This window comes from Coregonus lavaretus, assembly GCF_964263955.1.
Source record: "Coregonus lavaretus genome assembly, chromosome: 28".
Lineage (NCBI taxonomy): Eukaryota > Metazoa > Chordata > Actinopteri > Salmoniformes > Salmonidae > Coregonus > Coregonus lavaretus.
Genome location: NC_140015.1, coordinates 19,801,332 through 19,826,213, shown reverse-complemented (window position 1 = coordinate 19,826,213; position 24,882 = coordinate 19,801,332). Strand labels below are relative to the sequence as shown.

The 24,882-nt window shown below is 47.7% G+C and overlaps 1 protein-coding gene across 1 annotated transcript in view; it reads left to right on the top strand.

Moving 5' to 3' along the window:
• LOC311104208 (phospholipid phosphatase-related protein type 5-like) overlaps positions 1–24,882 on the top strand; it is a gene marked incomplete at both ends in the record, with an annotated part of 49,393 nt that overhangs the window by 2,839 nt on the left and 21,672 nt on the right. Inside the window, one exon of the mRNA XM_084145940.1 lies at positions 21,132–21,320. Coding sequence (XP_084002066.1) covers positions 21,132–21,320 — 189 coding nt within the window. The remainder of the gene's footprint in view (positions 1–21,131; positions 21,321–24,882) is intronic.

Below are 24,882 nucleotides of genomic sequence, written 5' to 3'. Positions count from 1 at the left end.
CACTTGAAATAGGAGAAAGAACACCTTTCCTTTTCTTTTGCTTCCTCCGTCTCTAAAAATAACCCCAGTGTGTGATGGTGGGTAACACTTGTGTGATCACACCTGTCGGAGAGAGTCTTTTAAGTGAAGTGCACTAAGAGCACACAAACACACACACACACATTTCTTGAGAGTGCTGTGATCAGCTGGAGCGCTAAGACACAAAGAAAAACGGACTTTTCCTTTGGTTCCAGGGAGAATGCACTCAGCACTCCGCCAGCCAGCCAGCCCAGCTTGAGGTAGCTACAGCACAGTGTTTTCAGCAGCTCTGCACTGTGGAAGGGAAAGTAGTTGTTCAAGTAAAATAATGAGAGAAGCATGAATGACTGGTGAATTATTTGTTTTGCTTTTGTTTTAGATTATGTTGTGCCCAATTGAAATGAATGGTTCATGGAATTAATTATGAATAATGATGAGTGAGAAAGGTACAGAGGCATAAATATCATACCCTCCAAATAGTATGTCTTGGGGGTGTGATCTTTGTGCCTCTGTAACTTTATCACTTATCATTATTCACGATTCATTTATGATTATCCGTAATCATGGTAGCATCCACATTAATAATAATAATAATAATAATATGCCATTTAGCAGACGCTTTTATCCAAAGCGACTTACAGTCGTGCGTGCATACATTTTTTTGTGTATGGGTGGTCCCGGGGTTCGAACCCACTACCTTGGCGTTACAAGCGCCGTGCTCTACCAGCTGAGCTACAGAGGACCACATTAATGTAGAAGTGTTCAGAAACATATTATATTCTTATTTACAATAAAAGTGATTCCAAAATGACACAATACATTATTTACCATTAATTTCTATTGTGCACAAAATAATTTGAAACACAACCAAAACTAACAGCAAATGCATCCAACAAATGTATAGTCACAAGCTTGTTGTAATCATTGCTTGTTAGGAATATGGGACCAAATACTCAACTTTTGACTACTTTAATACACTATAAGTGAATTTGTCCAGATACTTATGACACCTTCAAATGGGGGGACTAGATACATAAAGTGCTTTTATTTCTAAACGGTAAAACATATATGTATGGAAATACCCCCCCAAAAAAGTGACATTCTGTACTGTCGCCTCGTATTAAACATTTTATTTAAAATCCAAAATGCTGGAGCATAGAGCCAAATTAAACGTTCTAGCTTCACTGTCCAAATAAATATTAATAAATACGTAAGCATTTCACTTTTAGTTTGCACCTGTTGTTTACGAAGTATGTGACGAGTAAAATTGTATTTGATTAGAATCTAGTTGAATGTGCCTTTAAACAGCTTGGAAAATTCCAGTAAATGATGTCATGGCTTTAGAAGCTTCTGATAGGCTAATTGACATCATTTGAGTCAATTGGAGGTGTACCTGTGGATGTACAGTGGGGAAAAAAAGTATTTAGTCAGCCACCAATTGTGCAAGTTCTCCCACTTAAAAAGATGAGAGAGGCCTGTAATTTTCATCATAGGTACACGTCAACTATGACAGACAAATTGAGAAAAAAAAATCCAGAAAATCACATTGTAGGATTTTTAATGAATTTATTTGCAAATTATGGTGGAAAATAAGTATTTGGTCACCTACAAACAAGCAAGATTTCTGGCTCTCACAGACCTGTAACTTCTTCTTTAAGAGGCTCCTCTGTCCTCCACTCGTTACCTGTATTAATGGCACTTGTTTGAACTTGTTATCAGTATAAAAGACACCTGTCCACAACCTCAAACAGTCACACTCCAAACTCCACTATGGCCAAGACCAAAGAGCTGTCAAAGGACACCAGAAACAAAATTGTAGACCTGCACCAGGCTGGGAAGACTGAATCTGCAATAGGTAAGCAGCTTGGTTTGAAGAAATCAACTGTGGGAGCAATTATTAGGAAATGGAAGACATACAAGACCACTGATAATCTCCCTCGATCTGGGGCTCCACGCAAGATCTCACCCCGTGGGGTCAAATTGATCACAAGAACGGTGAGCAAAAATCCCAGAACCACACGGAGGGACCTAGTGAATGACCTGCAGAGAGCTGGGACCAAAGTAACAAAGCCTACCATCAGTAACACACTACGCCGCCAGGGACTCAAATCCTGCAGTGCCAGACGTGTCCCCCTGCTTAAGCCAGTACATGTCCAGGCCCGTCTGAAGTTTGCTAGAGTGCATTTGGATGATCCAGAAGAGGATTGGGAGAATGTCATATGGTCAGATGAAACCAAAATATAACTTTTTGGTAAAAACTCAACTCGTCGTGTTTGGAGGACAAAGAATGCTGAGTTGCATCCAATGAACACCATACCTACTGTGAAGCATGGGGGTGGAAACATCATGCTTTGGGGCTGTTTTTCTGCAAAGGGACCAGGACGACTGATCCGTGTAAAGGAATGAATGAATGGGGCCATGTATCGTGAGATTTTGAGTGAAAACCTCCTTCCATCAGCAAGAGCATTGAAGATGAAACGTGGCTGGGTCTTTCAGCATGACAATGATCCCAAACACACCGCCCGGGCAACGAAGGAGTGGCTTCGTAAGAAGCATTTCAAGGTCCTGGAGTGGCCTAGCCAGTCTCCAGATCTCAACCCCATAGAAAATCTTTGGAGGGAGTTGAAAGTCCGTGTTCCCCAGCGACAGCCCCAAAACATCACTGCTCTAGAGGAGATCTGCATGGAGGAATGGGCCAAAATACCAGCAACAGTGTGTGAAAACCTTGTGAAGACTTACAGAAAATGTTTGACCTGTGTCATTGCCAACAAACGGTATATAACAAAGTATTGACAAAACTTTTGTTATTGACCAAATACTTATTTTCCACCATAATTTGCAAATAAATTCATTAAAAATCCTATAATGTGATTTTCTGGATTATTTTTTCTCATTTTGTCTTTCATAGTTGACGTGTACCTATGATGAAAATTACAGGCCTCTCTCATCTTTTTAAGTGGGAGAACTTGCACAATTGGTGGCTGACTAAATACTTTTTTGCCCCACTGTATTTTAAGGCCTACCTTCAAACTCAGTGCCTCTTTTCTTGACATCATGGGAAAATTAAAAGAAATCAGCCAAGACCTCAGAAAAAACATTGTAAACCTACACAAGTCTGGTTCATCCTTGGGAGCAATTTCCAAACGCCTGAAGGTACCACGTTCATCTGTACAAACAATAGTACGCAATTATAAACACCATGGGACCACGCAGCCATCATACCGCTCTGGAAGGAGACGCGTTCTGTCTCCTAGAGATGAACGTACTTTGGTGCGAAAAGTGCAAATCAATCCCAGAACAACAGCAAAAGACCTTGTGAAGATGCTGGAGGAAACAGGTACAAAAGTATCTATATCTACAGTAAAACAAGTCCTATATCGACATAACCTGAAAGGCCGCTCAGCAAGGAAGAAGCCACTGCTCCAAAACCGCCATAAAAAACAGTTTGCAACTGCACGTGGGGACAAAGATCGTACTTTTTGGAGAAATGTCCTCTGGTCTGATGAAACAAAAATAGAACTGTTTGGCCATAATGACCATCATTATGTTTGGAGGAAAAAAGAGGCGGCTTGCGAGCCGAAGAACACCATCTCAACAGTGAAGCACGGGGGTGGCAGCATCATGCTGTGGGGGTGCTTTGCTGCAGGAGGGACTGGTGCACTTCACAAAATAGATGGCATCATGAGGAAGGAAAATGATGTGGATATATTGAAGCAACATCTCAAGACATCAGTCAGGAAGTTAAAGCTTGGTCGCAAATGGGTCTTCCAAATGGACAATGACCCCAAGCATACTTCCAAAGTTGTGGCAAAATGGCTTAAGGACAACAAAGTCAAGGTATTGGAGTGGCCATCACAAAGCCCTGACCTCAATCCTATAGAAAATGTGTGGGCAGAACTGAAAGAGCGTGTACGAGCAAGGAAGCCTACAAAACTGACTCAATTACACCAGCTCTGTCAGGAGGAATGGGCCAAAATTCACCCAACCTATTGTGGGAAGCTTGTGGAAGGCTACCCAAAACGTTTGACCCAAGTTAAACAGTTTAAAGGCAATGCTACCAAATACTAATTGAGTGTATGTCACGGTTTCGGCCGAGGCTGCCTCTCTCCCTTGTTCGGGCAGGTTTCGGCGTTCGTCGTCTCCGGAATTCTAGCTGCCACCGTTGTATGTTCCATGTTTCCTGTTTGATTAGTTTTGTCTGTTAGCCACACCTGTCTTGTGTTATGTCTCATTAAGCACCCTATTTAGTTTCCTTGTTGTTAGTGTAGTGTTGTGTGTAATTGTTTCGTGTCAGGTGTTTGTGCGTTACCCGTGTTTCGGTACGCCAGTTTCGATTAGCTTCCTCCTCGGTTGAGGAGAGTTTTTGCGCCCTGTGTTTGTGCGCTCGTGTTTGACGCCTGTGTGCGTCTGTTTGGCCTCAGGCCGTTTTTGGATTATTTTGCTCACTAGTAAAGTCTTGTTGGACTGTACATCTGCTTCTGCGCCTGATTCCACACCACACCATTTAAACACCGTGACAGAATTACACACCCGACATGGAATCAGCAGGAGCCGAAGCAGCCCCGACGAGACTGGAGGTCCAGGTTCGGGAACAACAGGACCAGATACAGCAGATGGGGACCGCCCTGCAGGAGGTGATCACCACGCTCCGAGGCTGGGGAGCGCCTCCACCACCTCCCTCACTGCCAGCGCCATCGGCCAGTCCGCCCATTCCAGCGCCAGAACCCCGAGGAATCCGACTCTCTCTCCCGAGGGCCTACGACGGAACCGCGGCTGGGTGTCAGGGATTCCTCCTCCAGGTGGAGCTGTACCTGGCCACCGTACACCCGGCACCCTCGGGGCAAGAGAGCGTGTCCGCCCTGATCTCCTGCCTGTCCGGGAAGGCGTTGGAATGGGCCAACGCGGAGTGGAGGAAGATCGACGCCGAGACGATCACCTACAACGAGTTCTCCCGCCGCTTCAGGGCGGTGTTTGACCATCCCCCGGAGGGGAAAGCGGCGGGGGAGCGTCTGGTCTTCCTCCGGCAGGGGAGGAGGAGTGCCCAAGAATTCGCTCTTGAATTCCGTACTCTAGCGGCAGATGCAGGGTGGAATGAGCGGGCCCTCGTCGATCTATACAGATGTAGCCTACGAGAGGACGTCCGTCGGGAGCTGGCTTGTAGGGACACCAGTCTCTCTTTCGACCAGCTGGTCGACATGTCCATCAGGCTGGATACCCTATTGGCCACCCGCGGACGTCCTGAGGGGGGTCCGTCCATTTCACCCTCCAGCGCCTCCGAGCCGTGTCCTATGGAGCTCGGGGGCGCTGGCGCTAGAGAGAGGAGGAGTCGGTTGGTTAGGGGGTCCATCCACTGCACCAACTGTGGTCGGGGAGGACACACCGCGGCTAGGTGCTGGGGATGGCCTCCTAGGGAGGTTGACGACAGGTCCCGCACTGGGGATTCCCTCCAGGTGAGTAGGCGCCCCACTCACCCAGAGCTCACTGTTGCCCATTTTTGGATGCCTGTGCGTTTTCCACAGGTAGCACCTCATTCCCAGCATAAGGCGCTGGTAGATTCAGGCGCGGCTGGGAATTTTATTGATAAAAAGTTTTGTTTAGCGTTAGGGATTCCCCTTATTCCTGTTGATGTTCCTTTCCCCGTTCATGCCCTAGATAGTCGTCCGTTGGGTACGGGCTTAATCAGGGAGGTCACGGCGCCACTTAGGATGTGTGCGCAGGGGGATCATCAGGAGATGATTCAGCTGTTCCTGATTGACTCTCCTGCGTATCCGGTGGTGCTGGGCATGCCCTGGTTGAGTACCCATAACCCAGCTATTTCGTGGCAGGAGAGGGCTCTGATGGAGTGGTCTGCTCAGTGTGTGGGTAGATGTTTGGGCGTTTCCGTAGGGGCTACCTCGGTGGAGAGTCCAAACCAGGTGCCCGCATTGCACGTTCCCCCTGAGTATGGGGATTTGGCTATTGCGTTTAGTAAGGCGAGGGCGACGCGGTTGCCACCCCATAGGCAGGGAGATTGTGCGATAGACCTCCAGGCAGGAGCTGCGCTCCCACGGAGCCATGTGTATCCTCTGTCTCAGGAGGAGAAGAAAGCTATGGAGATTTACATAGACGAATCTCTGAGACAAGGATACATACGGCCTTCCACTTCCCCTGCGTCCTCGAGTTTCTTTTTTGTGAAGAAAAAGGATGGTGGTTTGCGCCCGTGCATCGATTACCGTGGTCTCAATCAGATTACGGTGAAGTACAGTTATCCACTCCCGCTGATTGCGACCATGACTGAGTCGTTGCATGGGGCGCGTTTCTTCACGAAATTAGATCTCAGGAGCGCGTACAACTTGGTGCGCATCAGGGAGGGTGATGAATGGAAGACAGCCTTTAGTACCACCTCGGGCCATTACGAGTATCTGGTCATGCCATACGGGTTGATGAACGCTCCGTCAGTTTTCCAATCATTCGTGGATGAGATCTTCAGGGACATGCAGGGGCAGGGGGTGGTTGTGTACATTGATGACATTCTCGTGTACTCGCCTACCCGTGTCGAGCATGTGGCCCTGGTGCGTAGAGTGTTGCGGAGGCTGGTGGAGCACGACCTGTATGTGAAGGCAGAGAAGTGTCTGTTTTTCCAGGAGTCGGTCTCCTTTTTGGGTTATCAGTTGTCTGCGTCAGGGGTGAAGATGGAGGTAGACCGGGTGTCGGCCGTGCGTAATTGGCAAACACCAACCACTGTGAAAGAGGTGCAGCAGTTTTTGGGGTTTGCAAATTACTACAGGAGGTTTATCCGGGGTTTTGGACAGGTGGCAGCTCCCATCACGTCTCTGTTGAAGGGGGGTCCGGTGCGTCTGCAGTGGTCGGCCGAGGCGGACAGGGCGTTTGGGAGGCTGAAGGACCTGTTTACCTCGGCCCCGGTGCTGGCGCATCCGGATCCCTCTTTGCCGTTCCAGGTAGAGGTGGACGCGTCAGAGGCCGGTTTAGGAGCCGTGCTTTCACAACGGTCTGGCGCGCCACCTAAACTCCGCCCCTGTGCTTTTTATTCTAAGAAGCTCAGTCCGGCGGAGCGGAACTATGACGTAGGGGACAGGGAGCTGTTAGCCGTGGTACAGGCTCTAAAGGTGTGGAGGCACTGGCTTGAGGGGGCTCAACACCCTTTCCTCATTTTGACGGACCACCGTAACCTGGAGTACATCCGGGCGGCGAGGAGGCTGAACCCTCGCCAGGCAAGATGGAGTATGTTCTTGACCAGGTTTACTTTTAAAATCACGTACATCCCTGGGTCACAGAATGGCAAGGCAGATGCGCTGTCTCGGCGGTATGACACGGAGGAGAGGTCCGTGGAGCCCACTCCCATACTGCCTGAGTCGTGTCTGGTGGCACCGGTAGTGTGGGAGGTCGATACTGAACTCGAGCGGGCGTTACGCACCGACCCTAGTCCACCTCAGTGCCCGGAGGGTCGGAAGTACGTTCCGCTCGAGGTTCGGGATCGATTGATCTATTGGGCTCACACGTCACCCTCCTCTGGACATCCGGGTATCGGCCGGACAGTGCACTGTCTTAGTGCCAAGTACTGGTGGCCCACGTTGGCAAGGGATGTGAGGGTTTATGTTTCCTCCTGCTCGGTGTGCGCCCAGTGTAAGGCGCCTAGACATCTGCCTAGGGGTAAGTTGCTACCCCTGCCCGTTCCACAACGACCATGGTCCCACCTCTCTGTGGACTTTATAACAGACCTTCCCCTCTCCCAAGGGAATACTACTATCCTGGTCGTTGTGGACCGGTTCTCTAAGGCCTGTCGTTTGCTCCCCATGCCGGGTCGTCCTACTGCCCTACAAACTGCCGAGGCACTGTTCACCCATGTGTTCCGGCACTACGGGGTACCCGAGGACATTGTGGCTGATCGGGGTCCCCAATTCACCTCCAGAGTCTGGAGAGCGTTTATGGAGCGGTTGGGGGTCTCGGTGAGCCTCACCTCGGGGTACCACCCGGAGAGTAATGGGCAGGTGGAACGCGTAAACCTGGATGTGGGTAGGTTTCTCAGAACATACTGCCAGGACCGGCCGGAGGAGTGGTCAAGGTACGTTCCCTGGGCCGAGATGGCCCAGAATTCCCTACGCCATTCCTCCACTAACCTAACTCCATTTCAATGTGTGTTAGGTTACCAGCCGGTTCTGGCACCCTGGCAGCAGAGCCAGATCGAGGCTCCTGCGGTGGATGAGTGGGCGCGGCGCTCGGAGGAGACTTGGAACGCTGCACACGTCCACCTGCAGCGGGCCCTCCGACGTCAGAAGGCGAGCGCTGATCTCCACCGCAGTGAGGCACCGGTGTACGCACCTGGTGATCGAGTCTGGCTCTCTACCAGAAACCTGCCCCTCCGCCTGCCCTGTCGGAAACTGGGTCGGCGGTTTGTAGGGCCATTTAAAGTCCTGAGAAGGTTGAACGAGGTATGTTATAGATTACAGCTACCTGTGGAGTATAAGTGTATTAACCCCTCGTTCCATGTGTCCCTTCTCAGGCCGGTGGTAGCGGGCCCGCTCCAAGAAAATGAGATAGGGGAGACTCCCCCGCCCCCATTGGACATCGAGGGGGCACCGGCGTACTCCATGAGGTCCATCTTGGATTCGAGACGTCGGATGGGGGGTCTCCAGTATCTAGTGGAGTGGGAGGGGTACGGTCCGGAGGAGCGGTGCTGGGTGCCGAGGAGAGACATTTTGGACCCGTCGCTCCTGACGGAATTCCATCGGGGGTATCCGACGCGCCCTGCTCCACGTCCTCCGGGTCGTCCCCAAGGCCGGAGTCGGCGCACGTCTGGAGCCGCGCGTCAAGGGGGGGGTACTGTCACGGTTTCGGCCGAGGCTGCCTCTCTCCCTTGTTCGGGCAGGTTTCGGCGTTCGTCGTCTCCGGAATTCTAGCTGCCACCGTTGTATGTTCCATGTTTCCTGTTTGATTAGTTTTGTCTGTTAGCCACACCTGTCTTGTGTTATGTCTCATTAAGCACCCTATTTAGTTTCCTTGTTGTTAGTGTAGTGTTGTGTGTAATTGTTTCGTGTCAGGTGTTTGTGCGTTACCCGTGTTTCGGTACGCCAGTTTCGATTAGCTTCCTCCTCGGTTGAGGAGAGTTTTTGCGCCCTGTGTTTGTGCGCTCGTGTTTGACGCCTGTGTGCGTCTGTTTGGCCTCAGGCCGTTTTTGGATTATTTTGCTCACTAGTAAAGTCTTGTTGGACTGTACATCTGCTTCTGCGCCTGATTCCACACCACACCATTTAAACACCGTGACAGTGTATGTAAACTTCTGACCCACTGGGAATGTGATGAAAGAAATAAAAGCTGAAATAAAACATTCTCTCTACTATTACTCTGACATTTCACATTCTTAAAATAAAGTGGTGATTCTAACTGACCAAAAACAGGGATTTTTTACTAGGATTAAATGTCAGGAATTGTGAAAAACTAAGTTTAAATGTATTTGGCTAAGGTGTATGTAAACATCCGACTTCAACTGTATGTAGCCAAGTTATTGTTACTCATTGTGAATTTACTATTACTTTTATTATTACGTGTTTTACTTTTCTATTATTTCTCTATTTTATTTCTCTCTGCGTTGTTGGGAAGGGCCCGTAAGTAAGCATTTCACTGTTAGTCTGCACCTGTTGTTTACGAAGTATGTGACGAATGAAATTGTATTTGATTAGAATCTAGATCCGTCTCTTTACCCTACAAAAGTATCTCTCCTGGACCTAGTTTGTGTCATCAAAGAGGCTCTAAGCCATTCCTGATTGGAGCATTCTACCATTTTGCATTCAGGAAGTGGGTGATTGCTGTCTCTGTAGCCAGCTGTCAATCAATATTCTGTGAATGTGGTCTCTTAGTATCACTTCGTCAAAGTTCCCCATCCTTTTAGGCTTTCATTTATAATACCTCATTTGTGATTAAATGTGTTTCAAAACATAGAATATATGGAAACACCTTAAGCAGCTGAATGCATAAGTGTTGTCCTACAGTAATAGCTCTTTACCTCTCTCCATAGGATACATGAGATCATTTAATATTTGAGATTCTTCAAATAGCCACCCTTTGCCTTGATGACAGATTTACACACTATTGGCATTCTCTCAACCAGCTTCACCTGGAATGCTTTTCCAACAAGTCTTGTAGGAGTTCCCACATATGCTGAGCACTTGTTGGCTGCTTTTCCTTCACTCTGCGGTCCGACTCATCCCAAACCATCTCAATTGGGTTGATGTCGGGGGATTGTGGAGGCCAGGTCATCTGATGCAGCACTCCATCACTCTCCTTCTTGGTAAAATAGCCCTTACACAGCCTGGAGGTGTGTTGGGTCATTATCCTGTTGAAAAACAAATGATAGTCTCACTAAGCCCAAACCAGATGGGATGGCGGATCGCTGCAGAATGCTGTGGTAGCCATACTGGTTAAGTGTGCCTTGAATTATAAATAAATCAAAGACAGTGTCACCAGCAAAGCACCTCCACACAATAATACCTCTTCCTCCATGTTTTACGGTGGGAACTACACATGCGGAGATCATCCGTTCACCCACACCGCGTCTCACAAAGCCACGGCGGTTGGAACCAAAAATCGCAAATTTGGACTCCAGACCAAAGGACAAATTTCCACCAGTCTAATGTCCATTGCTCGTGTTTCTTGGCCCAAGCAGGTCTCTTCTTCTCATTGGTGTCCTTTAGTAGTGGTTTCTTTGCAGCAATTCGACCATGAAGGTCTGATTCACACAGTCCCCTCTGAACAGTTGATGTTGAGATGTGTCTATGACTTGAACTCTGTGAAGCATTTATTTGGGATGCAATTTCTGAGGCTGTTAACTCTAATGAACTTATCCTCTGCAGCTGTCACGCCCTGACCTAGAGAACTATTGTTGGTTGGGTCAGGGTGTGAGTTCAGTTTGAGATCTATGTTATTGTATTTCTATGTTGGATCTAGTATTTGTATTTCTATGTTTGGCCGGGTGTGATTCCCAATCAGAGGCAGCTGTCGCTCGTTGTCTCTGATTGGGGATCATACTTAAGTAGCCTGGTTGCCTACCTTAGTTGTGGGATCTTGTTTGTGTTCCTGTTAGGCTTGTTGTGTGTATAGCCCATAGGACGTCACGGTTTCGTTATTTTGTCAAGTGTTTACTCGTCTTAATAAATATGTACGCATATCACGCTGCACCTTGGTCTGACCTGTCTCTCAATGATCGTGACAGAAGATCCCACCATAAAAAGACCAAGTAGCGTGCCCAGAAGGAGCAAACGCCTGGGACTCAACAGAAGGTAACCTTAGTAGATGTCCTCCTCGGTTGGGGGAGGATTACTGAGGAGGAGGCCGTCCGTTATCGGGAGGCGATGAAGGAGAGTGTAGCCGATAAAGGATCCTGGGCGAAGGAGGAAGTCCGGGTAGGAGAAGAGAAACGGCGACTTAAAAGGACTCGGTCACGAAGAAAGCCCGAGAAGCAGCCCCAAGAAAATGTAGTGGGGGGGGCACACAGGGCACACAGGGCACACAGGGTGGACGATGAGGCAGCAGGAGGCCGTGAAAGGGCTGACTGTAGAGGAGGAGGCCGCTATTTTAGAGGTCCTCCAAGACCTGCGGATCGACAGTTTAAGAGAGGAGGCCACCACATTACAGGGGCTGATAGGGAGAATAGAGCAGGAGAGCTCCCTTAAAGAGGAGGCGCTGCAGGAGGCCCGTAGGGAGAAGGAAGTAGTGGAGGCACGGAGAGAGGATCTGGTCAGGCAACAAAAGGAGCATTCATTGAGGAACCTAGGTATGCGGAGATACGCACTGTGTCGCCATTCACAGCCCAGTGCGTCCTGTGCCAGCGCCCCGCATGTGCCATGCGAAAGTGGGCATCCAGCCAGGACGGGTTGTGCCGGCTCAACGCTCCTGGTCTCCAGTGTGCCTCCACGGTCCAGTATATCCTGCGCCAGTCCTACGCACTGTGTCGCCAGTGCGCATTCACAGCCCAGTGCGTCCTGTGCCAGCGCCCCGCACGTGCCGTGCGAAAGTGGGCATCCAGCCAGGACAGGTTGTGCCAGCTCTAAGCTCCAGACCTCCAGTGCGCCTCCACAGCCCGGTACGGCCTGTGCCAGCTCCTCGCACCAAACCAGTGGTGCCTGTCGCCAGCCCGGTAAGCCCCGTACCTGCTCTCCGCACCAAACCAGTGGTGCGTGTCGCCAGCCCGGGACGCCCCGTACCTGCTCCCCGCACCAAACCAGTGGTGCGCGTATCCAGTCCAGTATGGCCCATACCTGCTCCCCACACCAAACCAGTGGTGCGTGTATCCAGTCCGGCACGGCCCGTGCCTGCAACTCGCACCAGACCAGCGGTGCGTGTCTCCAGTCTGGCACGGGTCGTGCAGTCAGCTCCACCGGTGCCAAGTCCAGCTCCGGTCAGCGGTTCCACTCCGGAGCCAGAGTAGTCCGCTCTACCGGTGCCCAGTCTAGCTCCGGTCAGCGGATCTACTCCGGAGCCAGAGCAGTCCGCTCCACCGGTGCCTAGTCCAGCTCCGGTCAGCGGATCCACTCCGGAGCCAGAGCAGTCCGCTCCACCGGTGCCCAGTCCAGCTCCGGTCAGCGGATCCACTCCGGAGCCAGAGCAGTCCGCTCCACCGGTGCCCAGTCCAGCTCCGGTCAGTGGCTCCACTCCAGACCCAGAAGTCAGCCCCTCTCCAGGGTCGGGGCCTCCCACACCAGGGTCCAGACAGGGCTTGGTGCATCGCGGGAGGATTGCCGATCCAGGCCCAGACGTCAGCCCCTCTCCAGGTTCGGGGTCTCCCACACCAGGGTCCAGACAGGGCTTGGTGCATCGTGGGAGGAAGGAGAGGGGAAGCATCGCGCCGAGGTCCAGACCAGACCAGGGGCGCAACGGGGAGGCAGAGAGGGAGAGGTCGTCACGCCCGGAGCCGGAGCCGCCTCCGAGGCTGAATGCCCACCCGGACCCTCCCCTAATGAATCAGGTTGGTGCGGCCGGAGTACGCACCTTTGGGGGGGAGTACTGTCACGCCCTGACCTGTTTTGTTATTTTGTGTTTACTCGTCTTAATAAATATGTACGCATATCACGCTGCACCTTGGTCTGACCCGTCTCTCAACGATCGTGACAGCAGCAGAGGTAACTCTGGGTCTCACATTCTTGTGGAGGTCCTCATGAGAGCCAGTTTTATCATAGCGCTTGATGGTTTTAGTGACTGCACTAGAAGAAACTTTCAACGTTCTTGAAATATTCCATATTGACTGACCTTCATGTCTTAAAGTAATTATGGACTGTCATTTATCTTTGCTTATTTGAGCTGTTCTTGCCATAATATGGACTTGGTCTTTTACCAAATAGGGCTATCTTCAGTATACCACCCCTACCTTGTCACAGCACAACTGATCATCTCAAACGCATTAAGAAGGAAAGAAATTCCACAAATTAACTTTTAAGAATGCACACCTGTTAATTTAAATGCATTCCAGGTGACTATCTCATGAAGCTGGTTGGGAGAATGCCAAGAGTGTGCAAAGCTGTCATCAAAGCAAAGGGTGGCTATTTGTAGAATCTCAAATATAAAATATATTTTGATTTGTTTAACACTTTTTTGGTTACTACATGATTCCATATGTGTTATTTCATAGTTTTGATGTCTTCACTAATATTCTACAATGTAAAAAATAGTACAAATAAAGAAAAACCCTTGAATGAGTAGGTGTATCCAAACTTTTGACTGATAGTGTATGTGTTTTTACAGTGTAATCTGTGTAATGTGGGTACAGGGTCTCCTCCCTGGTCCGCAGGGGTATGGATCTGACTGCACATTTACACCCAGTGATCCAGACCCCCCTGTGTGTTGGTCTATGGGTCTGTTTACCAGCCATTATAACCCAGTTTACAGCCCCACCCATCCTCACTTAGTGTAAGACAGAGACATCACTGGGACAATGGAGGAACTATACTGAAATAGGGCGAGAGGGATTTGATGACGAGAGGGGGAAATCAGAGGCTAAGATAAGAGTTACATGGAAAAGAAAGAGTGGTTGGGAGAGCAAGTGAAGATTGAAAAGCAGAAACAGAGAGAAAGAGATATTTAAAGAAGGAGCCCTAGAGATGTTTTCTGGAGGACGATCAAAGCTCAGCTCACATCTCTCTCTCTCTTGTACCCATTCTACTCTGCCCCTCTACTCTCTCACACAGATCGGTCATCACTCTCTTTCGCTCTCTTCCTCTTTCTCTCTCTTCCTCTCTCTCCATCTTACTCTCTCTCCCTCTATATCTTTCTCTCCCTCTCTCTTTGTCTCACACACACACAGCCCTGAAAGCATGCCAAACTACCAACCTCTCCATGCTACAGTACCTCTCGTATGCCAGTTTCACTCTCCTCCATCTCTCTTCCCTCACCTCCTCTCAACCTTTCTCTTTTCCTGTCCCCTCCACTCCCCCGCCATCCCGTCCTCTTTCCTCCCTCCATCCTTGTACACCTCCTCTTCCTCTGCTTTCCTTTCTTCCTCCCACCACTGGGATCTGTACAGCCCCAACAATGCACAGTGAGACATACTTCTTGTTCATTTAATCTCCCATCTCTCCTCATCCATGTATTTTTCTTCCTCCGTCTCCGTTATTTTACTATCTCATGCTTTCATGCTCTCTCTCTCTCTCTCTCTCTCTCTCTCTCTCTCACTCTGTCTCTGTCTCTGTCTCTCTCGCTGTCTCTCTCTCTCTCTGTCTCTGTCTCTGTCTCTCTGTCTCTGTCTCTCTCTCTGTCTCTTTGTCTCTCTGTCTCTCTCGCTGTCTCTGTCTCTCTGTCTCTCTCTCTCACTCACAAACACACACACACACGTTTCTATTGACTGTTTTCTGCTCTGTCAAATACTCACATGATCAGCTTCTGGCTGACAGAATGAACAACAAATATTATCTCTAATGTAGCTAGCTATTCATCATGTGAGTCTGATAGATGTTGAGATGGAGCTTGTGAAAGAAATGAAGAGAAAGAGAGAGAAGGATGGAATAATTTTCTCTAATCAATCTATCTCCATATTTCCAGCCTCACTAAACTCCCATTCAGCTCACATGTTTGACTGGCACAGGCCTGATATCAGGATTAGACCACAGCCCTGCCAACTCCAACTGTAGTCTGTAGACTGAGCTATAATTAACACTGACCTGCTGTCAGCTACATGGATGGCAACATCTACCTAGGAGAGATTTGGTTGTTGACACACAATAAGAGTATAGCAAGTTGTATATGATGAGGGCAACACCAACTCCTTAGACCAACTCCTTAGACCATCATGTCTTATAGTGTGGAGGGCAGGAGTGATCTCTCTTCTCCACATGCATTGGTCAGTACCCTGGAGAGGGGTGTGTGTTTTTAAAGGTTACACAACATCCATTTGAGCCCCCCTCCCAGCCCACTTTACAGTCAGTTACAGAGGAGCCTCCCAGCCCAGCATGCGATTCAGCGCGCACACACACACACACACACACACACACACACACACACACACACACACACACACCACATACACAAACACACACACAACACACACTTGTATGCGTAGGGTAAGGTAAGCAAGTTGAAGTGAATTTTCTTTCATCTACACTCTAAGTGAATCAGAAAATAAAATTGTATTTTGCCCTCATCTGTTATTGTGCCCTGTACCCACACTGTTGGAGCTGGTCTCAGTGAATATTATTTTTGTGACTGTGGAGGGTGGAGAGGGTGAGAGAGGGGGCTTCAGCTGCTACCACCACCACCCCCAGCCCTGCACCTGTTCCCTGCATTCCCCCTCCTCTCTCCCCAGGTCTCCTGTCATGTCTGGGCGGTTCAACGTAGCGTGTGTGATGGCAGTAGAGTGGAAGGCTGTTGGGGGCTCCTAATGGACAGCATGTGTTTGACGTGGGCCCCTGTGCCCAGCTCTCCATCTGAACCCGCCCACCCCTCCCAGCAAAACACAAAACTGCTCTTTCAGAGTACACTGCTTTGGCAGCACCAAGGGACATGGCTGTTGCTCCTGAGAATAACATACTGTACGTTGAGACAAAACTATGTACAAATATTTCAGCTGACTTTCATTCGCCTGCCTTGTATATTGGAGTGAGGAGGACCCTGTGTTAGAGTGTGGTGGTCAGTGGTAGAGCATCATACTACACAGTATGAGGATTTCCCCTGCCATCTTGTCCACTCAGCATGGGAGTCCATCTGCAAAGTTGTCCTCTCAGTGGGGGGTGAGGTCTGTCAGCAGAGCTTGGAGTGATGGAGCAAGGTTAGACCATGTACTGTAAGATGGAGGGAGAGAATGCATGATACATGGAGGCAGAGAAAAGCACTCTGAAAAGCAACCTGAATCTCTACAGATGTAGGATCTTAATTTCATCACTCTTTTGTTGCTGAGAATGTTCCTGCACAGCAGGAAATCAAATCAAATAAAATCAAATTGTGTTTGTCACATGCGCCGAATACAACAGGTGTAGACCTTACAGTGAAATGCTTACTTACAAGCCCTTAACCAACAATGCAGTTTTAAGAAACAATACCCTAAAAAATCACAAAAATATACAATATAACATCATATGAAATAAAAGTAAAAAATAATTAAAGAGCAGCAGTAAAAATAACAATAGCGAGGCTATGTACAGGGGGTACCGGTACCGAGTCAATGTGCGGGGGCACCGGTTAGTCGAGGTAATTGAGGTAATATGTACATGTAGGTAAAGTTATTAAAGTGATTATGCACAGGCTTTTTTAAGCCTTGAGACAGTTGAGACATGGATTGTGTATGTGTGCCATTCAGATGTTGAAGGGGCAAAATAAAATATTTAAGGGCCTTTGAACGGAGTCGCACCCGGAGTCGCACCCGTTTGAGTGTGTCAAGAACTGCAACGCTGCTGGGTTTTTCATGCTCAACAGTTTCCCGTGTGTATCAAGAATGGTCCACCACCTTGTAGAGTCCATGCCCCGACGAATCAAGGCTGTTCTGAGGGAAAAAGGAGGTGCAACTCAGTATTAGGAAGTTGTTCCTAATGTTTGTACACTCAGTGTCAACAGTGCACCCTTACCAACCCATTAAACGTCTTGATCTGAGATCTCAGAGTTCTTGTATCATTGTTATAGGGAACATGGATTTCAAACATTTAAGGAAAGAAAAAAAAAGAAAAAAAAATGAACATAGGATTACACCCAAGGATTAGGATTAGGATGTGGAGTTAGGATTATGATCAATGTTTTTATCTGGAAGCTTAGTGTGAGACTGATGGAGTATTCCCTGAGTTTAGTGGCGTAGTCTAAATGGTTTCTTCAAGTACTTTATGTCTTTCTGGTCTGTCCTGAACTTGTAAACACAGATGTACAGCTATGAAATATTCACCAGAGTTAAAACATTCTATGTTAGAGAACAGCTGGGAAAATACGAGAGGATGAGAGAACAATAAACCCTGAGGGGAGACTGAGGGGAGAAAGAGCGTTTTAGGAGGGAACCAGGGGGTTGAGAGAGGGGAAAGTAAAGGTTAAGATTTGAGGATGATGAAGAAAGACAGGACATTAAAAGGGACATGTTGAAAGGAAAATATATACACACAATGTGAAATTCCTAACTTCATACATAAGCAAGGAGGTGGAACAGTAATTTCAGAAAAGGGCAGAATAGCTTCCTGTCTGTGTCTTCTTGAATACTGGTGCTGTGAGGATGTGTATGACATGCCAGCCTTTGTTGCAAAGGTGAACGGCAGGGTAACTGCTACTCAAACTGTGGTCATTGAAGGTAATGGGGATCATGTCCCCCTGTGTTTGAGTCCTAACAAAGCAAGATCCCAAGCAAGAAAAGTATCCCTCTGCGAGGGATGCAGGTAATTTTGAAACGATTCCACCACATATGACACATAACAGTGCTAGAACAACACCAAAGTGGGACTAGCTAGCACAATAGCTCCCTGCAAAACACCTGATCAGGAAAAACATAGTTCTATAACTGGATAACCACAGTCAAGATACCTGAGCAAATGTCCACTTGCTCAGACTCAGGAAACAGAATAGTTTCAAATGTAGAGCTTTTAAACTATTCAGCCTTATGAAACATGCTTAATAAAGGAAGAGGACACCGTTTTAACATTCATCATCACCCAGAAGTGTGTGACTAAGAATAGAGGAAGAGCTTTCTTGTTGGGTAGGTGTTGGGCGCTGCGCTCTGTGGGTGGTCCTCAGCTAGCTCCACATCAATTAACACTTAATGAGCTTAGAATAGAGGAGAAGAGGCGCCTGTCACTCTGCAGTGGGCAAGTTCTTCTTCTAAAAAACTCCATCCCACCTGAACAGGCTGAAATTCCAAGCATTTTTTGTTTTCAAACAGCTCTTACACAATAAGTGCATTATCATCATTTTCACAATTTCAGATTGTTATTTCAACCTCATAGTGTGGAAATATCATTTAAAAAACTGGAAAATTGAGTTTTTTAACTGTACTGCCCTTTCAAAGGTTTCTCTTCATACTGGCTGATAGTAAAAGGGACCTGTCCACATTGTAAACAGTACTGCCATGTTTCACATTGTGACCATCCAATCACAGGTGAGGAATTATGACTGACCAGGGATTGGTTGACAGGAGTTCTGACAGCAGCACAGCTGCACCAGTCAGATACAAGCACATTGGTGTGTGTGAGAGAGAGATACTGTAGACAGTGATTGAGTGTGAGAGAGGGAGGAAGAGAGAGACAGATAAAGAGGAAGAGAGAGAGAGCAGCAGAGGTGTCAGGGTGTAAATAATGTGTCTGAACATCACCGGTCCATCGAGTCAGATGAAATTGAGACTGCCACAAAAAACAACAAACCCACAACTGGATTTGGACAAGAGGGCACCTGAATGTGCAAAATGTCCTCACTACTGCACTGTACTGTGTCTTATTGAGCTGTGTACTGCTAATGACACAATGCCATACATTTTCTCATATGCCTTTAAAATGTATTACTGTGAGACGGACGGTTCTCAGAATGTAATGATTCAAATCCAACCCAGATCCCTTCCAGATCATATGTAATATAATGGTACGGGAAAATGACATGACTCACTCCTACTTCAAAATATCTCTGTTTCTCTCCAGGCTGTTGGGGATAAAGATACACAGTGAGGGAATAACATTGGCTTGGAAAGTGATAAGTCGGGGGCTTTGGGAATTATTGTTGATAAGATAATGATGTATCTGGAATAGCCTACATTATTGCAGATGTGTTACTTAAACAAAAGCCTACTCTACATACTCATTGTCAGGATATAACATACAGTTAATTAACAGTATAAGTTAATATAACGCCAATTATAAAGTATATGAGGTTATGTTTAGCTATTATGTATCTTTCAGTGTTGCTGCTGGTCATCATTAGTTCTTCAATACTCTTACAATGGTCTCCCTTTAATCATTCTGAATGAGGACAAGGTCACGCTAACCTAAATATACTATACCTCCATACTTTATGCAATCATAAATCCTGCTGAGAGGAAATAAATTGCACAATATTGTGAACTCATCTCTACCGTTATATTCTTCACCATGACAACCGCACATGGCATAACATGTCTCTCTCTCAAGGGAGGGTAGAGACGATTCTGAAAAAAAAAAAAAAACGGGCATTGTGTTTATAAATATCTGAGTACCCTGGTGTGTGTGTGTGTGTGTGTGTGTCTGTGTGTGTGTGTGTTTGTGTGTGTGTGGACGTGTTTACCAAACAAACATTTGACCAACTGGGGACATTTTCTTAGTCCCCACGAGGTCAAATGCTATTTCTAGGGGGTTTAGGGTTAAGGTTAGAATTAGTGTTAGGGTTAGAATTACGCTAAGGGTTAGGGTTAGGAGCTAGGGTTAGTTTTAGGGTTAGGAGCTAGGGTTAGGTTTAGGTTTAGGGTTAGGGTTAAGGTTAGGTTTTTGGGTTGGGGTTAAGGTTAGGGTAAGGGTAAGAGTACGGGTTAGGGTTAGGGAAAATAGGATTTTGAATGGGACTGAATTGTGTGTCCCCACAAGGTTAGCTGTAGCTGTGTGTGTGTGTGTGTGTGTGTATCGCAGATGTCTGCAGTGTCTATGGTCAGAGGGAGTTGGAGCACAGATAACATCCTAAGGGAGAGTGAAGCTGAAACATGTCCTCTAACCCAGCACCATGTCCCTAGCTAAGTCTCCCTCTCAGGGGATGTGGAAGGGAAGGGGTTATTAATAACCCTTCACTTCCCTGATTAACAAGGCCATACAGCTAGGATTTGTTGTGTGGATTTGAGTTACAAAGTCAGATGCAGATCCATTCCACTATACTACTGTACAATGTATATTCCATGTGATACAAAAAGTCATGGAAAATTATATTTTGGTCTATTCAAGATGGGGGAAAATATTACATGTAGACACCATTTTCATTATTTATTTTTTACTGTAGGACGATTCGCAATTGAGTTGATATCTCAGTAGTATATTATTATCTCTGATCCATGGATCTGCCTAGATAAGAAAAACCCTGGAATCAGACTTTGAACATGTCACAAGGGATGTCAGCTCATATAACTGGTTTGGAGGATGCTTATGATCACATTCACACTACTCTTCACACACAGCATCCAAAAATACACCCACTGCTCCTCCGTAGTAGACTCAGGCGCGCTTGCACCGATACCAATGCAAGCAGTTCCCCCTCTCCCTCTATCTCACACTCTTTTCACCCTCCTCACTCCGTCTCTCTTTCGCTCTCTGACATTCTTTGTTTTCTCTCTTCATGTTGCAGTAGAAATCTATTTTTTTCTGTCTTTATTCCATCTTTCTCCTCTCTCCTGTAGATGCTCCCTTCTCTCGCTCTCTTCCTCCAGCTTTCTCTCTCTCTCTCTCTCTCTCTCTCTCTCTCTCTCTCTCTCTCTCTCTCTCTCTCTCTCTCGCTCTCTCGCTCTCTCACTCCACTCTCTCTCTGTCTCATGCTGCACTGGTCAGGCTTCAGTAGGTGCTCTCTCCCTCTATTGATCTCTTCACCGGACCTCTCTCTCGCTCCCATCACTCCTATGCCTCTCTCCGTGGATGAGGGGAACCGGGACTTGACTCTCCCTCCTTCCTCTCCTCCTCCACATCCTCCTCCTCTTCTTGCCTAACGCGGGGATCATGTTCTATTTCCAGCTGGTGATCATGGCAGGGACGGTTCTCCTGGCGTACTACTTTGAGTACACAGACACGTTCCCCGTTCACATCCAGGGCTTCTTCTGCTACGACAAGACGTTCTCCAAGCCCTACCCCGGCCCGGATGAAACCAGCAAGATACCCCCACTGCTGGTCTACTCCCTGGTTACAGGCATCCCCTGCTTCACGGTAAGACCATGTGGTTAATCCTGTGGGGGTGGGGGTGGGGGGGTGGGGGGGCTTTGGTCGATGAAGACAACTTGTCAGTGTGGGCGTGAGAGCATGGGTGCATGCATGTGTGGTGTTCCAAGGGGGTGTGTTTGAGTAGCTGGATGTGTTTTGTATGTGTGGTATTCCAAGGGGCTGTGTTTGAGTAGCTGGATGTGTTTTGTATGTGTGGTATTCCAAGGGGCTGTGTTTGAGTAGCTGGATGTGTTTTGTATGTGTGGTATTCCAAGGGGCTGTGTTTGAGTAGCTGGATGTGTTTTGTATGTTTACCCGATCCTATTTGTTTGTTTGTGTCTCAGAGGGGAGGGGCTATGGTTCTGTATATTACCATTTGTCATTTGTCTGAATGTTGGATCCTGTCTGTCATTTGGTGAGTCAAAGCATCTCCAGTGTGTCTCTGCTTTATGACAGACAGGGTGAACAGATTGGTGAGCCGCGTGGAGCCCCCTCCCTCCATTTCAGAGCCTTTCCCAGAAAAGTGTGTGTGTGTGTGGTAAGCCAGGGAGGAGAGCTCAGGCCTGTGGAGAGAGCTGTGTATGGACAGACATAAATAGAGATTGAGTGAAGATAGTCACACCATGTAAAGATGTAATGGAAACAGACAGAGTTGGGGGAACGACAGCGAGAGAGTGAGAAAACAGAACATGGAAACAGAAAAGTTTTAGAGGCTGTGAGGGTTATAAGGTCAGTGGGTTTTATTTGAAAGAGACAGAGAAATAGACAGAAAGGTCCATTGAATGGAGATGGGGGAAGATGAGAGACAATAAAGAGAGACAAAGAACCACAGAGATGGTAGATAGAAAAGAGATGGTAATGTGGATGGAAGGGTAGCAATGTTGTGGAGCTGTCAGTGTGAGAGATTCAGTGAGCGTAAAACATGGAGCACCTGGCACTGAACAACACAGGCCAAACCTGCTTCCTTGTTTCAGACAACAGATAATACCGGACTTAGCTGAAAACCATCTCAGTCTACACAATAAAACAGCTGTAATGTACTTTAATCAAGATTTGACCTGGGTCAAGCCTCATTACACTGCATCAGAGCACAGCCAAAACCTGACCTAACCTTAACTGACAGGGGCCAAACACATAACCAGTGGGCAAGCATATTCATGACACCTCCCACCTATGGTACCTCTGTGATTTTGTTGTTGACTCTAGTCTAGAGGCATTTGATCCCTTTTCCCAACAGCTAGAGTGCACCAGTCAGTCCTTTAGCTTTGCTTGTTGGCCAGTGTATTTGGGTCAGTGCCAGTCCTCCAGGGCCAGTAGATGGCACTATCCTCCTCACTCGTCCCCCCAGGGGTCCCCTCTTTCCTAATTAAAGTAGTCAGTCATCCCTTGAAGTCTCAGCTCTGCATTAGCTACCGATCCCCCGCTTAGAGGCCAACAGTATCAACACAGACCAAATAGGGAACTTTGTTTGGCCACTCACGCCTCGTGAATTTTCAGTTGGTGCTTGTTGATAATTGACCCCTTTTCCCAGAATGCTGCATTATGTATGATGTACTGTGTGATAGTCCTGTGGGTCTCTGCTGTGGTAGCAGCATTTAGGGACAGTACAGTGATAAGGTCACAGATCTCATGGCTGTTTTATGTACAACGCTTTGAGGTCAAGTGTTGGAACTTTGTCCCAAGTGTCTGTGGTGGTCACCAGTCCAGTGGTTAGACCTAGTATATGTAGAAATGACACATTGTAGGGCCTCCCGAGTGGCGTAGCGGTCTAAGGCACTACATTGCAGTGCTTGAGGCGTCACTACAGACCCGTGTTCGATCCCGGGCTGTATCACAACCGGCCGGGATCTGGAGTCCCATAGAGCGGTGCACAATTGGCCCAGCATCGTCCATGTTAGGGGAGGGTTTGGTCGGGGGGGCTTTACTTGGCTCATCGCGCTCTAGCGACTCCTTGTGGTGGGCAGGGCGCCTGCAGGCTGACCTCTGACACATTGGTGCGGCTGGCTTCCAGGTTAAGCGGGCGGATGTTAAGAAGCGCGGTTAGGCGGGTCACGTTTTGGAGGACGCACGACTCGACCTTCGCCTCCCGAGCCCTTTGGGGAGTTGCAGCGATGAGACAAGATCGAAATTGAGGAGAAAAAAAAAATTAATACATTAAAAAAGGACACTTTGTGAAGATGTAGTGTCAGCATCCAGTGGGCTCCACTGGAAAGGTGTTGTGAGTGATCTAGGAAAAAGTGTGAAAAAGAAGTGTGAGGGTGGATGATGAATGGGCTGTAGTTGTTGTCATGCTGAGGTAATGACAGGATCCTCTTCACCAGGGTTTCCCAACTCCAACAGGACACATTTTTGCTGTAGCCCTGTAAAAACAAACCTCATTCAACTCATTGAGGGCTTGATGATTAGTTGACAAGTTGAATCAGGTGTGCTTGTCCAGGGTTACAATAAAATGTACTGTAGGGGGTACTGGAGGACCAGGGTTGGGAAACTCTGCTTTACACGGAAGCAGAGCTGAATCCCTGCAGGGAGCCAGACCCCATGGAGTTTACATTCAGCTGGAGTGACGTTATTCTGACGCTGGCTTTTGATTCAATGTTATCTCAAAAACACTGCTTTTGTTGTGTGTGTGTGTGTGTGTCAACTGAATTATTCCAGAAAAACAAGTGAACTTTAAAAAGCCAGCTGCATTTATTTATATATTTATGCATTCCATCCAGTAGGATACTGTGGGCTTTTACCCCAAGGCTGTTGCTGCATTTGCAGTTACTGTGGCTCCCGCTCCACACGCAGATTGTCACACACATGCTAGCAAGGATGTGCACACACTTGAGTTTGGTTCATTTGTAGGGCATCTTAGAAGTAGGTCTGATGGTTAATTACATTTTAGTCATTTAGCAGACACTCCTATCCAGAGCGACTTACAGTTAGTGCATTCATCTTAAGATAGCTAGGTGGGACAACCACATCACAGGCATAGAAGGTACATTTTTCCTCAATAACGTAGCTATCAGTAGAGTCAGAGCTAGAAGGCAGGGTCAAGTGCAAATACTGGTTAAGTTTTGTATTAATTTATTAAAACATTTTGGGGGGTCGAGGTGAGGAGGAGGATTATTTAAGATACTTTTTGAAGAGGTAGGGTTTCCGATGTTTTCGGAAGATGGGCAGGGACTCTGCTGTGCCAGGACAGAGAAGAGATTGGACTGGGCTGAGCAGGAGCTGCCCTCCCGTAAGGGTGGGAGGGCCAAGAGACCTGAGGTGGCAGAACGGAGTGCTCGGGTTGGGGTGTAGGGTTTGAGCATAGCCTGAAGGTAGGGAGGGGCAGATCCTCTTGCTGTTCCGTAGGTAAGCACCATGGTCTTGTAGTGGATGTGAGCTTCGACTGGAAGCCAGTGGAGTGTGCGGAGGAGCGGGGTGACCTGAGAGAACTTGTCTTAGAGTAGATTCTATCTGACAGTTGATTAGTAAATCAAATCAAATCAAATTGTATTTGTCACATGCGCCGAATACAACCTTACCGTGAAATGCTTACTTACAAGCCCTTAACCAACAATGCAGTTCAAGAAATAGA